Source organism: Dysidea avara, chromosome 1, assembly GCF_963678975.1.
Source record: "Dysidea avara chromosome 1, odDysAvar1.4, whole genome shotgun sequence".
Lineage (NCBI taxonomy): Eukaryota > Metazoa > Porifera > Demospongiae > Dictyoceratida > Dysideidae > Dysidea > Dysidea avara.
Window position 1 is genome coordinate 64,754,275 of NC_089272.1, and position 15,445 is coordinate 64,769,719.

A 15,445-nucleotide genomic window follows, 5' to 3' on the forward strand; every position below is an offset into this window, starting at 1 on the left:
TCAGCAAATCAATGTATTATTTGATGATAATCACATGATCGTCACACTGTTATCTCATAGTTGGTCTCAATGTATCCAACTTCTGTATATGTCTACTATTGAGGGATATAACTGATCCCAACAGTTTAGTAACAGTTGCCATAGTGACAATAGCATTTTCCAAGATGTGGTGTAGACATTGATAATCACCATGACAACCTAACAAGTCAGAATCACATGATACACACAGAGGATCACATGATCCATAATTACCTGATGACTGAAATTGGAGACTGTGCCCCAGTATGGAATGCTTCCTAGCAACCACCTGTCATTACCATGGTAACAAAGTTGTAAACTCGTGTACACACTCACTTGTTTAGTGATGTAAACCAGATTGTGATCTGAGCAATGATCCATTTAATTCCCTCTGTGAAGCTGTTAAAATAAATACAGAAGATTTTGTTCTTGTCACCATGGTGACAGTATTGGTTACCAAGCAACACTGCAACACCCAATAACACACCCACGATCAATATTGCTGTAGCAATGTAACTAGATGATGCAACAACTTGATTAGCTGTTTTGATTGGCTCCTTCCAAGGGGCTCCCTCCTATAATTACAACTATAATATAACATTAGACCACACCTCCACTCACCATAGTAACCATATTAGGTGACCTCAATGTCACTAATAACTCATCTAGACACTATGTAACAGATAATATCATTGTGGCTGGTTGACAAAATATACCTCGTTCTGATTGGCCAAATCTTTTGTCTCATCCCAGTGCAGACTAATATACTTCACCATTAACCTGTGGGGATCATGTGATCATCACATGATTAGGGATCACATGCACATGTATTCAGAAGGTAACCATAAACATTGAATTAGGCCAGGGACCAAATAAACAAATACAATGGAACCTCAGTTATCCGGACCCCCAATTCATAGTTAACTGAAACTGCTCTATTAGTGTTGACTGTTCTATTAGGGTAGTTGATTATTTTCTTTATGCTATTTTAAGGTTATTTATACAGTTTCAACGACATGAACTTTCAGACTTATGGACCATCCCTGGTCCCAAGGGATTCGGATAACTGAAATTCCACTGTATATTGTAATGGTTGTAGCCACCACATTGTGCCATGAGATACACACGAGATACACATGAGATACACACGAGATACACATGAGATACACATGTAGAGTAAAAGTTCATTTTGTATGTTACTTCAACTAGTATGTCTGGAACTGTGACACTCAACATAATGAAACAATCCTAAAAATTTACAAGGAATTGCAATATTAAAGGAAGGTTCCACAAAATCATCATGTTTGTTGTTGTAAGAGAAATTAATCTGTTTTATTATAGCATGATATGAACACTTGTAGTTTGATTAAATCATGTTAGAAAGATGAAATGTTGTTGAAATTCAGTCCGTTATCACAGGTACAGGAAATATGTACATACCTGTTTGCTTGGTTGCCATGGTGATTTCTCCACACCTTTACACATTGTGTACTATATGATACACACAAAATGGCTGACTGCAGTAGTTGCTATGACAATAGAGACAGCTAACACTACACACAACACATCAGGTGCACTACCTGGGGTGGGTCTGGTTCATTGTGCTTCTCCAGTATCCATAGCAACACCTCCAAACACTTCTGAGGCTTCCTATCTTTCAGCTTCAGCACACATTTCTAAACAAGACATTACCATAGCATAATAATGTGTAACATTTGAACTGACTTGTACACACACACACACACACACACACACACACACACACACACACACACACACACACACACACACACACACACACACACACACACACACACACACACACACACACACACACACACACACACACACACACACACACACACACACACACACACACACACACACACACACACACACACACACACACACACACACACACACACACACACACACACACACACACACACACACACACACACACACACACACACACACACACACACACACACACACACACACACACACACACACACACACACACACACACACACACACACACACACACACTGCTGATATAATAACACATTTGTAATCATATGATATCATTTAGTTAATTTCCTGTATCCTGTATTTATAAAGTCTTGCTATGTTGTACATGATTCAGTCAGGCATATTAAAGCTATTAGTTGCTTAAGTGTTAGTTATTGACAACATTATACCGAGTACTGCAATAGCAACCGCTACCTGTTAATATGGCTGTCAATATGTTTTAAACAAATACTTGCAGGTGTCCCCCAAAGCCCTGACATTTTTAGTACCCAAGATGTCTACCTGTTATTAAGACCAAGAACTACGTACTGGGGTGTTCACTTATATGGTTTCTGCTACTGGTACGTCTTTTGTTTGATTGGCTACAGCTCCTATGATATTGTCATTAGCTCCCATAGACTACACCTTATTGGAGGCGTGGCTAGAGACACGGAAGTGTAAATAACCAACCATTACTAAGCAGTTAATACCACCTCCATCTTCTTATGGATGATGTACGTGTCCTCAAGTGTCAGCGCACTACATGGCCACAGGAAGGCAAACACGATTCGACTCCATGATCGTGAGTGACACCACTCTTTCTTTCTACCTAGCAAAGAGAAAAATAGTAATCCTAGCCTGAGTGAAAACAGCTGGAAGGACTAAGAAAGCCAACTAGTTGCGGCTCAATCTGCAAGGCTGTTTGGATTATAATGTCCAAACAATATGGTTCAAGTTAGCTAGCTCCATGTAGGAAGTAGGAAGGGGTAACTAGATGTGATTCTACCAAAGCCAGATGGGCATTTATCAGTGCTTGACTAAACAATTAAAGCAGCATACGCTATCTACGCAATCATTGTTAGCTTCCTACAAATGCAGAGTTCATGAACCCTTCTAGTTAATTATCTAAGGTGCAGCACAGTAAAGAGGACCATTTCAAAAATATTTTTCGAACTTACAATCAATCAAGCTGCCTTTTTTTGAAATTTTGACCTTTCAAAAAATTCCTGTTATACGGTATATTAGGCAACTGAAGGTGGCATCAGCAGCGCCTATTACTATATGTAACCCTAGCCAAAGTAATGAACAAAAGAATCCCTCAATTCCGGGGTCAAAAGTGCACGCCACGCCCACACTACTAATCAAGCATCATTCTCCATGACGACGTCTTTCTTTTTAACTATTTCATAGTTAATACTAGTCAGAGGACACAACCAAATATGCATAAGACATTAAGACCAGATCTACCAATTCATACATCACTACATTAACATAGTTTTGGAGTTGGCCATGTTGTCATGTTTGCAATGTACTAAACAACGTATTAATATGCCTTCTTAGCAACTTACACTGATGTTGAGCATTAATTGGGAGAATCTGTCCAGCATTACATTGTCTGCAGCAATTTGAGGGGGTGGGGCAGTCTGCAGCACAGATACATACTCTGCAGTGGTGAGGGGAAGGGCTAAGGGGTGTGGCTGTTCTGCAAACATCTCATGAGAGTAGTTGACTGCAAATGTAATCAGCTGACGTGGGACATTATCAGGACTCCTTAGCAACGGCAACAACATGATACTCCAAGCTGTAGGAATGAGGTAACATGAACTACAAATATTGAAATGAATGAGTATGTAGTTGTGGTACTGAATGACAAAACATTTGGAGTGGAGCATCTGAGAACTGTAATACTGTAGTAACTGTAGTACTGTCACTTCTAAAATTTCAAGGCCACTACTTTAATGTAAGGATTTGCATGACATTAAAATGTCTTAATTTCTAGAACAAGGGTACTACGACTTATCACATTGATGTAACAACAGCTTCTACAAGGAACAAGGAGATGTTTCAGCTGGTTCATGAGTGGATTACAAGAAATGTCCAGGCTTCTATACTAATACGGTACCCATTTTGCAATAGCTACCATTAATTGTATAACATTTCACTATGTTTTATTGCTGGAACCCTACTTCAATTTTTAAATTAATTAACTACTTTTTGTTGCACTACAGTATGCGATAACGACGCATGTGCAATAATTGTTATTCCAAATATAGCACAGCATACATATAGAGGTTACAACAACAAACACACAGTATAGTATATAGTACAATAATTATTACAGTTTACATGTGTTACATACAGCATGTTGTGTATGACTGTGACTGTTTTATTAGAATATCTTAATCTTGTCTTGAATGAGCTACACAATAGACTAAGGGGTGCGTTTTACTTTGGAGCCACCCAGGCCTATAGTAATTAGCTGTAATATAGTACAAGAGGTTTTCCTCCTTCTCATGTGAAAATGTTTGGAGCAAAATCTTTGTCCTCACTATGAATTTGAAGAATTTTCACTGTAGATCATTAAGGGACGTGGTCACCATGCTCTGATATTAAGGGTGTGGCAGTGAGTCCTGATCACTTAAGAGGTGTGGTCACAATACGATAGTTTTATACCAAAGCTACACATATCTATTCCCTTCTTACAGTACCATTAAACGTGGACTGATACCAGTATTGGTATCGATGCCAATACCAGTGGTATCGGATCGGTATCAGTAATACGAGGTACAGATACCACCAGTAGACACTCACCACTTTTATTAAACCATCTCTAGCTAAGTTTCCAGTAGCAAATAACTTAGTTTAGCTAACAAAGTAGCGAAACAAAGCCTTTGTTACTCTTTTCTAAGTATTGCTACAAAATTGCTCCGTGTTTATTCTAATATATTAGAGCACGTGAATCCTTTGTAATTAAATGACAGTGCAGTTGTTTCTCAATGAATAAGTTTATGACTCTTTTTCATGAAAAAGTTTGGTTGCAAGGCTGTAACAAACATTGTAGGATTATCAGCCGCCCATGCAATTAATTACCTAATCAATAAACTTACAAGAAAACTCAAGAAATTAGTAATCCACCATGGTGTTTATCATGTTTAGACAATGAATATTTTGAAACTTGAACTGAGATCAATCAAACTGAACAATTACCGTGATATTTTAATAGCTAGCTATGTATCACAACAGTACAATTTCTATAATAAACTTGTCTAGGCTTCAATGTATAGTATCGGTATTGGAATATTTCATTACAAATACTCGTATTGGAAGTATCAGTAAAAAGTGATATCGGTCCATCTCTTAGTACCATAAGCACTTTTTGTAAGAAATGGTGGCAATGTGCTGCTTCATTTGCGACTGCGGTTTGGCAATTTTTTCATTTTAAATTCAATATTTAGATTTTTGCAAGTTTTGTAATACTGGATTTGATGTTAAGATTCTTCCTTGCAGATATTTTTCATTGCATATAATATTTTTATAATGGTTTTAAACAGCAGCATTGTTATAGGTGCATGTTGATCATACTAAACAGTACTATATAACTTTTGTTCAAGGTCACTATACCCATACATGCACAACAGACATACCCACAAATACGTAAACCGTAAACTAATTAGTCACCTTTAATGCCGTGCTGCATGTCACGTTGCTGAGAATTATCCAAAAGGATTGCTCGAAGGAGTGGGAGCGACTCACGAGGGCGACTGATGCATGACTGCAGCATCACCTGAGCCTGTTGTCATGACAACATACATAGTGATAATAAGGGCCACAGATAATTGTTCATTTATCATGTGACTATTAAACATCATTTTATTTACTAGCTATAACTACAGGGTAACTACAGGGTAACTACAGGGTAACTACAGGGTGACTACAGGGTTACTACAAGGGTAACTACAAGGTAACTACAGGGTAACTACAAGGTAACTACAGGGTAACTACAGGGTAACTACAAGGTAACTACAAGGTAACTACAGGGTAACTACAAGGTAACTACAAGGTAACTACAGGGTAACTACAGGGTAACTACAGGGTAACTACACGGTAACTACATATAGTCCCAAGTTCCTAATATAAAGCAGAGCTCTATGTAATTTGAAACAGAAAATTATTACCATGTTTATACAAGTAGTTCCTACAATATTCACTACAGATCAGGTATAACACTTCCAATAGATGCCTACCAGAGGAGGTAAGACATGTTATACACTCTGCTTGTATATTTCTGTTTGGTACATTCAGTGTTGGAAATGACAGTCAGTCGTTGGTCAATTCCCTAGGCCTGACCACAACAATATTGTCAGTCAAATTTTTGTGCATTTGATAGGGACAAAGGTGCTTACATCAGCTTTGAAGATTGCATGAAGCAGTATCTATACTAGGGCTGGGACGAAGCTTCGAATGCTTCGTGGGTTCGAAGGTTAAGTAAACTTCGAATTATAAAAGTATCCTTCGAAGCTTCGTAATGCACTCATAGTCTACGAAAGAATTACAAATAAATGTCGTTATTTTTATTGCAGCTGTTTATTCCTCTTGCGTGATCATTGTTCGTCTCTTCGCGATCGATCTTCATGTGCCACGCCCACTTTTAAACCGTCGAAGTTCAGCTTGCTACCATAGTTGCAGCCTTAAAACACCTTATAAAGTGATAGAGAATGTATGGAAAACGTGGTCTTAGCCATTACTTGGTGTTTACCTATGCACGGTTGCAGTGTAGCGGACACGCCCATTTGCAATCGACCGATCGCGTCATTCAGTACTGCTGCTATGCATTTTCCAAATGCTTACAAACTTATTAAATAGGTTTAGAAAGATATCTTAAGAAGGATGTGCGTAAATGTAAGAAAAACCTGTAACTTGAAAGCTAACACCGAAGCTTCGAATGTTCGAACATTTTATTAGCGAATATTCGAAGGTAAATTTCAATATTCGTCCCAGCCCTAATCTATACCAAGCCCAAGTGAACCTGTTTGCCACTCATGCATGATTCTCCTGTAAAATACTAAAATACATAAGCAACGTCCTATACAGAACATATACCACAGGATTTTTGATAAGTATATCGACTCTGAGCCAAACTGACCCAACCCAGACATCTACTGCTCCACCAGTAGTATACCACTGGACCAATCAGCTTATGTTTGATGTGTATTAGTCACAAAGCTGAACTAGTGCTGAGAAAATTGGAGCAGAAGCCATGAGGTGTGTGGGTCATTTTGTGTTCACATTGGGCCAATGGAACGCCATATCGCCTTATCAAATACCCTGACCTACCACTTCAGTACAATTATCAACAACTGATGGGTGAGATGATTTGATTAGTTCAACAAGAAGGACCATAGCAACCGTGTTCCCACCTACACAAACAACAATGACAACATATTATATAATAAGACGGACAGACAGACAGACCTTTACGAGACTCAGTGGAGATGGCATTCAGACAATGAATGAAGAATAGTTCCAGTGTATTGTCTGGTAACCCATGCCAACAGCTAATAACAACCTCCCTCACATCATGAGACAATTTGATTGGCTCATTTGTACCAGCGTCATGTACTGGCAAGTGTTGTTTGAAATAGCCAATCAAATCCTTGAACCAGGACTGTTGTATTACAAGTAATAGGCATCGCTCTTACAACATACAAAAAACTAACCAATGGCTCGTCAGCATATTGTTCTTTGATAAGCTGAATATGTTCTCTGATGTCATCTGGATCTAACTGTGGTGGGAATTATTGGGATAATACAGTCATATGCCTTAAATTTGGAATGTTTGTGTACACTGTATAAATGCTTGGGCTTACAGATCACCTTGCAAGATTCTTGTGAGTATTGCTAAAACATCCCTTGTCCTACAAGTCTTGCAAGAATCTTGCATGACACTTCTCTCTGGCTGATATATTATCAGCTAACATAGTTATTAGGGAAATATGATATACAAATGAAGACACACAGAACATGTCATGTAGGCTATTAGAAACTAAAAGGTATTATCAACCAAATTTAGTTTCTAATCTATACCTTTAGGGGGCCTCACAACAGCATCACATGATCTGCTCACCTGATCCAGGGCATCCCTGAGACTAATAGTTGGATCCCTGTTGCATTGTTGTGGCTTCTTCCTGTGATGTATTGATTGTTGCTTTTTCCCCTGGCCACTCCCTGCACTGCTAGCAGGGTGTGTGGCTCCCTTTGCAGCTGTAGCAGTGGGTGGAGCTCCTTTTGCTGCTGTTGTAGTGGAGGAGTCTTCATTGAAGCCACTGAACTTTGTCTGACTTGTCTTCACTACATCTGTAGGGGACAGGTATAGCTTGTAGGGGACAGGTACAACTTGTAGGGGACAGGTACACTTGCAGGGAACAGGTACAGCTTGTAGGGGACAGGTACAGCTTGTAGGGAACAGGTACAGCTTGTAGGGGACAGGTACAGCTTATAGGGGACAGGTACAGCTTGTAGAGGACAGGTACAGCTTGTAGGGGACAGGTACAGCTTGTAGGGGACAGGTACAGCTTGTAGGGGACAGGTACAGCTTTTAGGGGACAGGTACAGCTTATAGGGGACAGGTACAGCTTATAGGGGACAGGTACAGCTTGTAGGGGACAGGTACAACTTGCAGGGAACAGGTACAGCTTGTAGGGGACAGGTACAGCTTGTAGGGAACAGGTACAGCTTGTAGGGGACAGGTACAGCTTGTAGGGGACAGGTAGAGCTTGTAGGGGACAGGTACAACTTGCAGGGAACAGGTACAGCTTGTAGGGGACAGGTACAGCTTGTAGGGAACAGGTACAGCTTGTAGGGGACAGGTACAGCTTGTAGGGGACAGGTACAGCTTTTAGGGGACAGGTACAGCTTGTAGGGGACAGGTACAGCTTTTAGGGGACAGATACAGCTTGTAGGGGACAGGTACAACTTGTAGGGGACAGGCACAACTTGTAGGGGACAGGTACAACTTGTAGGGGATAGGTACAGCAACAGCAGCAAGGTCATTGTTACTATTCCCGCAGTTTAATCAATTAATCCTTCAATAACCAAATTAATTTTCCAGCATGAAGGAACACGCAACTTTGTATTATAAGGAAAACACTTTTGTAGTTCTGTGAAGAAATGATTGTGTGGCATAAACTTGGATTAGGTAGCCTTTGGAGGTTTTCTTCAAATGAAGCAATGCTTGGATATGAAATTTATATAACATGGTTGTTAGCATGGTAACATGGTGTTAGCTAATTCTTTCTAACGTTAACAGCTACACAGTTACTGTATAATGGTTCATATACAAGTCTGTGTCCAATATATTGACTTTAGCTGTTGAAGGGGTTGACAATACGGAGTTAGAATATGAGAGTATGTGACCTTCAACATCACTAGTTCCCATGGACCACATTCACTTCTTACTAACCGCATGTTAAAGTGGTAAAGTGAATGTTTTAAAATACAGAATTATAAGACATCTCAAACGAGTTAGCTATTGGCCTTCTCCTCAAACAGCAGGTGCTGCAATAAGCACCATCCCAGGGGCCATTGAGACTTAAAACCTCTCTAAACAAAACAATTAAACCATCATAACAAGGATGGATGTACATGTATCCATTCACTGAACTGGACTACTATCCATACTGAACTGATTGATTGATTGTGTACTGGGATAGGGTTAAGCTGATGCACCACAGCTCCTGAACACATACATACATACATACATTAGGGTTGAGCGATGTTGAATTCGTGACATGTGATTATTGCATGAGTCATTTAATGCAATTATTGCAATATTGCATGTGAAAATTGGAACACGACCACATAGTTTGAATAGTCCACATGACTGCTTGTTTTCACTGAGAATTAGTTTACAAACATGACTTCTTTGCTAACAAGTTAACTAATTGACATAGTTAGCAAAAATATGTACAAACTGTATCAAATATGAGGCCAGAAGAAACACAAACTAGATAATTGATAAATGTGATCATTATAGCAAAGTGCAATTTGCGATAATATTGTGAAGGCAAAATACATGTGATAATGGTATTGCGAGCACTTGCTTAGGCGATATTGGCGATTTATTGCAATACGGCCCAACCCTAACACACATATGTACATACTCATTGTAACTGTGTAAGGTAAAAAATTAGTGGACTCTAATATAGTCAGATCAAACACCTTTTTCAACCACTAAAATTGATCAATCACATGACCATAACTCTAGATCTGTATACCACACCACTCAGTGTCTTGTATACCACACCACTCAGTGTCTTGTATACCACACCACTCAGTGTCTAGTATACCACACCACTCAGTGTCTAGTATACCACACCACTCAGTGTCTTGTATACCACACCACTCAGTGTCTTGTATACCACACCACTCAGTGTCTTGTATACCACACCACTCAGTGTCTTGTATCCCACACCACTCAGTGTCTAGTATACCACACCACTCAGTGTCTTGTATACCACACCACTCAGTGTCTTGTATACCACACCACTCAGTGTCTTGTATACCACACCACTCAGTGTCTTGTATACCACACCACTCAGTGTCTTGTATACCACACCACTCAGTGTCTTGTATACCACACCACTCAGTGTCTTGTATCCCACACCACTCAGTGTCTTGTATACCACACCACTCAGTGTCTTGTATACCACACCACTCAGTGTCTAGTATACCACACCACTCAGTGTCTTGTATACCACACCACTCAGTGTCTTGTATGCCACACCACACCATTTAGTGTCGTGTCTTGCATATTACAGGTATGTTCAGCTAACTGTCATCTAGTTGTAGTGGTCTATTTAATGGCACGAGTTCATAAATAGTTTGAACTCATATAGTGTACACTAGTGGCTCATAAGTGACCACCTCACACAGCTGGTCCCACAATACAGTTATAGTTAAAGCACTGCTGCACATGTGTATGGAAAATACACCACGAGGGGGCGTGTCGAGCGAGAGGCTAATACAGCATGAGGCAAAGCTGAGTGCAGTATTTGCCTCGACACCCTCCCCCAGCCCCCCAAGTGTTGTATTTTTCGTACATACAATATATCGGCAATGTTTTAAGTATTTTATTCTACTTTCTAGTCGTTATGCTTGGAGAGGTTTTCTTGAGCAAATCATTTTAGTTTTTGGTGATCAGATTATCAGTAAGTTGCCAAATAATCTATTTCTAGTCGTAGGATGATTTGGTAGGATTAGTTCGGCTAGTTTTAGCATTTGACAGTGTCACACACGTGATCCATCGTGTTGTCTGTGTAGGGTTGTTGCTCCAATTTTCCGTGTCAGACTATCAGTAAGTGCTCATGTGATCTATTTCTAGTCATAGAACAAACTGGTAGGATTAGTCTGGCTAGTTTTAGCGAATTACTATGTCTTGCATGTGATCAATCATGCTGTCTGAGTGGGGCTGCTTTCATAACATACTTACATAACTGTTCTGCCTAACTGTACTGTATTCACCCAATTATCCACATAACTGTACTGTATTATCCACATAACTGTACTGTATGACTCGTACAGTACAGTTATGCAGCTAATTCGTACAAAATGAAAAATACAGCATGGGTGGAACTTTGATCCTCCCACGCAAAGTACAATAACTTGTACATCATTACTTATTCAATAACAAGTGCTATCATTACATTTATTATTATTACTAGGCCCGGAGCACATACAACCAAGTACAATCACCAACGGGACAACCTACCAATAAGGCAGTGCATGACCATTACAGTGTGTGTGTGTGTGTGTGTGTGTGTGTGTGTGTGTGTGTGTGTGTGTGTGTGTGTGTGTGTGTGTGTGTGTGTGTGTGTGTGTGTGTGTGTGTTAGGGTTGGAACGAACGTACAAATGCATCCTACGAAGCTTCTTTCAAAAATGTAACTGAAGCTTCAAAGCCTTGCTACCAATGTCATGTCAACAATTAATGAACACAATTGATGGTTATTATGGTGTACACTGTAGTACAAACTCCTACTATAGCTCCAGTATAACCATTGTGTAAACTATAACTACATTAAAATATGTAAATGGCAGCTTCCACAAGGAGTGACAATACTTGTAAAACTGGTTTATCTTGTTAGTATCCATGGTAACAAAGCTTTGGTGGGGTAAAGCATCATCCAAATGTTATGAAACTGAACGAAGCCTCGAACTATTCGTCTCAACCCAATGCGTGTGCGTGTGTGTGCGTGTGTGTGTGTGTGTGTGTGTGTGTGTGTGGAAAAGATGCATTTGCAAGCATTGTTAGAAGAACTGATTGACACAAAAATGCAATTATAGTATAATCAGATGTTTAAGCTTTATTGGGTAATCAAGACAACAGTCACGTACAGTCTAATATAATTGTATACATACATAGCAGGCCCTCAGATTCATACTGACCAACAAATGCTTAATTAAGTCTAGAATATTAATTTATGTATCTGTACACAATTTGTGTCCTCCTCATGTGATATCAGTTGTTTAAATGAGGATGGATCAGGGTGATGGATAGGATGGAATTGCCAAGGGCAGACCACAGTGATATCTGGGACAAAAGAAGCCGAGTATTTCCACTATGTGTCACACACAACCGTTATCTGACTCATCCGCTGAGTTACATTCTTAAGTATGAGATGGGCCGATATGTCAAAAAATGGTTACATGGTGTCTTGGATACACTGCAAAATGAAATAAGATGTGTAGCAGATCGCTGTGAAAGGTGGCAGTGCCTTCAAAGGAATACTCGTGGATATGGCACATCAGTGGTGTGCAGATACTGAATGGTGATTGACACCATCATTGAAACAATGACAGAATGTACATATACACATACAATAAAGCATGAATGCGTCCTTGGTCACATGCAACCACAGAGAAGTGTTAAATAAACACCGGTGAGGGTATGGCAAGGTGTGAAATATAAAAATATGTATACATACACAATAAACACAGTTTAAATCTGGAGAAAACCACTCACTGTATTTCTGAGTGGTTAAATATTTTTCTTTGCTGCAGTATCAAGCATTTGTTGCATCATGGCCTTTGGCAATGGGAGATCAGGATGGATAAAGTGCAACAGGTTCAGTACATTCTTAACAGGGAAACATTGATAATTCCCTTGACAAAACGAAGATCTGGGCACAAATGATTAGCAGACAAGTTAGTAGTAGACCCACGGATGGTCGCTAATCTTCTCCTGGCCTTTGGAATCATGGGTGTGGTACTGGACATTATATAGAATTACATGTTCGTTCAATTCATCAGCACAAACAGGTGTAATTATTATACGTTTGTGCCTTTGTTCACTGGCAAGTCAAACCCCAGTTAGTGTCAAGTTCATAGGCCTTGTAGTTTTCTCAAACATTATTTAATTTATTCATTATTAATGACATAATTTTAACCACATTTCGTATTATTCTTAGTACTTGGTTGTATACTTAAAGGGACTGCAAATGTGCTCCCCTAGTTATACACAGAATAGATTATGTATATACACAATAATTATTTGACAGAACAAATACACGGATACTTTTTAAAATGTAAAATCCATGTTTGTTTTGTCTTTTAGGCATCTTATCATTTTGATGCTTTTGTAACTGATACCCTGAAGGAAACATTCCTACACACACCGGGCATTAGTATTAACCTGACGCACATTTGCTAATGTGTATATATAGATCAAGGAAACAACTTGTTCTTGGCTATCTTCAATGAGTTCATACAAAACCATCCCACCACTGGTAGTATAGCAACAGCAGTAGCTACTAGTTTGTTGGGCATTCACCATAGTTTGAGGTGAACTGGAGTCAGGAGGTGTGGGTACTCTGCAGAGACAGGTTTTCTCTATAGACAGTGTCAACAAATTAGTACCCACATAATCCAGCCTCCCATACTCAATAGTATTAATATTCCTAAACCCACAACAACACCTTCTGCAGGTAGAAAACAAAAGCAATAAGCAGTGTAGCTATACACTAACTATTCAATTGTAATCCTTTATCAGTGTTAATTGTTAGACTAAAGAGAGAGAAAATGCTGTTATATAAAGCCTGTTGTGTTACCATGCTGATAGTTACCTGTAGTTTGAAACATGATTCAATGAGCTTCATCTTTGTATTTCCTTCAACTTATAAAGCTTCATTTCATTGCCAGGCATTTTTACAAAGCATAAATGCAATTTTACTCCCTCCCCCCTAGCATATGGTTTGAAAAGGCTGAAAATTGTGTCCTAAATCACTTATGACCTAGTCTTGTCCTACCTCGCAGCAGTGCTATCTCGCAGACCCATCTATTCTCCGGGGTGGCGCTTATCAATTAAGAGATTATAAGCACCCCCTTTGAAACTGTTTGGAAAAGTGCCTATACCTCTTTTTGAGAAACTGCCAACTCTGGCAAGTGATATTGAACTACACCAGCAGTGATTTGAGGTGAGCATTGCTGTATTGCACAGTGATAATGATGACACTTACTGTTTAATTAGTTACTTGCTGTAAAAATCTTATTACCACTTAATAGTTGTTGTTTTTTTTAAAGACTTTACAGCACAAGTGCTGAAGGTCTGTAGGACTCCTGGTCCTACAGCCAGTGTTGGTGCATGATTTCTCAGACAAAAGTTATTTAGGCATTTCACCGGACTATTTCTTATTCTAAATCAATAATCGTCATTGGGTTTGTGAGGACAAGACTACATATGACTCAACTGTGTATGTGTATAATACATAGAATCTATTACATACGTGCTCACGTGTAGAGATGATTTGTCATACCTTGTAACACGAGGTGTGATCCATTGATCGCTTTGTCAGTTTCCTTGGTGACGTTTTTGTGTGTCTTGTGCCCACCAGACTTGTTGGTCACCGCCTTACCGCCTTTACCAACCTTCTCCCATTTACCACCGCCACTTGCCATAACACGTGGGTGCGCTACAATTAGAACAATAGTGCTCGTTATTTAGACCATGAGCAGTTCAGACGATTCCAGCAGTGAGTCAAGCAGTAGTGGCGGGTCATCTAGTAGTAGTGATGATGAAGTTGAACACGTGAGTGTAGTGTGGATGTGTAACTTAGCTTAACTAGTCAGAGACGTCACTCAACCTGTAATAGTACATGCACTTGGAGTTTAAAATGAATGAGGTTTAAAATGAATGAGGTTTAAAATGAATGAGATTTGCCTTATGAGTGAGTCTCCTCTTACTAGAAAATTGCCACATTCTGATTTATATATTTAACTTCCGAGCAATCGGCTACAGCCGTTCTTCCTTTTCTTTGTTATTGTCAGTCATACCTTCTCCATTATTAGTCATTAGAGCACTGTTTAGTGCTTTGCCGAGAAATCTGAAGTGAAATTAAATATACGTGAAAGCTTAATTTTCCATGGATTGCAATGTGTGAGATGGAAAACCATGCTTGAGATAACAATCCGATGTGTATGTCTCACACATAATGCATGAGAGTTGAGGTGTATGCCTAGTATCAACCCCACCCCCAAGTGTATGGGGATTGTAACTTACAAGAGGCCCACTAGTTCTGCACGTGTGTTTGATTATAAATGGCTCACTACATATCAACAAGGATGTCTCTTGATCACTGACATGA

The 15,445-nt window shown here is 39.4% G+C and overlaps 2 protein-coding genes across 3 annotated transcripts in view; one reads left to right on the forward strand and one right to left on the reverse strand.

The window, feature by feature from the left end:
- Positions 1-14,802, reverse strand: LOC136241166 (uncharacterized). Its single transcript, XM_066032343.1, has 14 exons — positions 14,618-14,802; positions 7,934-8,163; positions 7,527-7,592; positions 7,282-7,474; positions 7,144-7,226; positions 5,488-5,599; positions 3,378-3,610; positions 1,599-1,694; positions 1,459-1,547; positions 735-798; positions 640-690; positions 355-593; positions 253-307; positions 1-198 (listed from the first exon to the last, which is right to left on the reverse strand). The coding sequence occupies exons 1-14, from the start codon at positions 14,757-14,759 to the stop codon at positions 67-69; spliced, it is 1,785 nt and encodes a 594-aa protein (XP_065888415.1). The 5' UTR covers positions 14,760-14,802; the 3' UTR covers positions 1-66.
- The window catches only part of LOC136241199 (RNA polymerase-associated protein LEO1-like), a 12,086-nt gene continuing 11,369 nt past the window's right edge, over positions 14,729-15,445 (forward strand). For both annotated transcript variants that reach the window (XM_066032380.1, XM_066032390.1), the window contains exon 1: positions 14,729-14,889. In XM_066032380.1, coding sequence (XP_065888452.1) covers positions 14,809-14,889 — 81 coding nt within the window. In that variant the 5' untranslated portion in view covers positions 14,729-14,808. The remainder of the gene's footprint in view (positions 14,890-15,445) is intronic.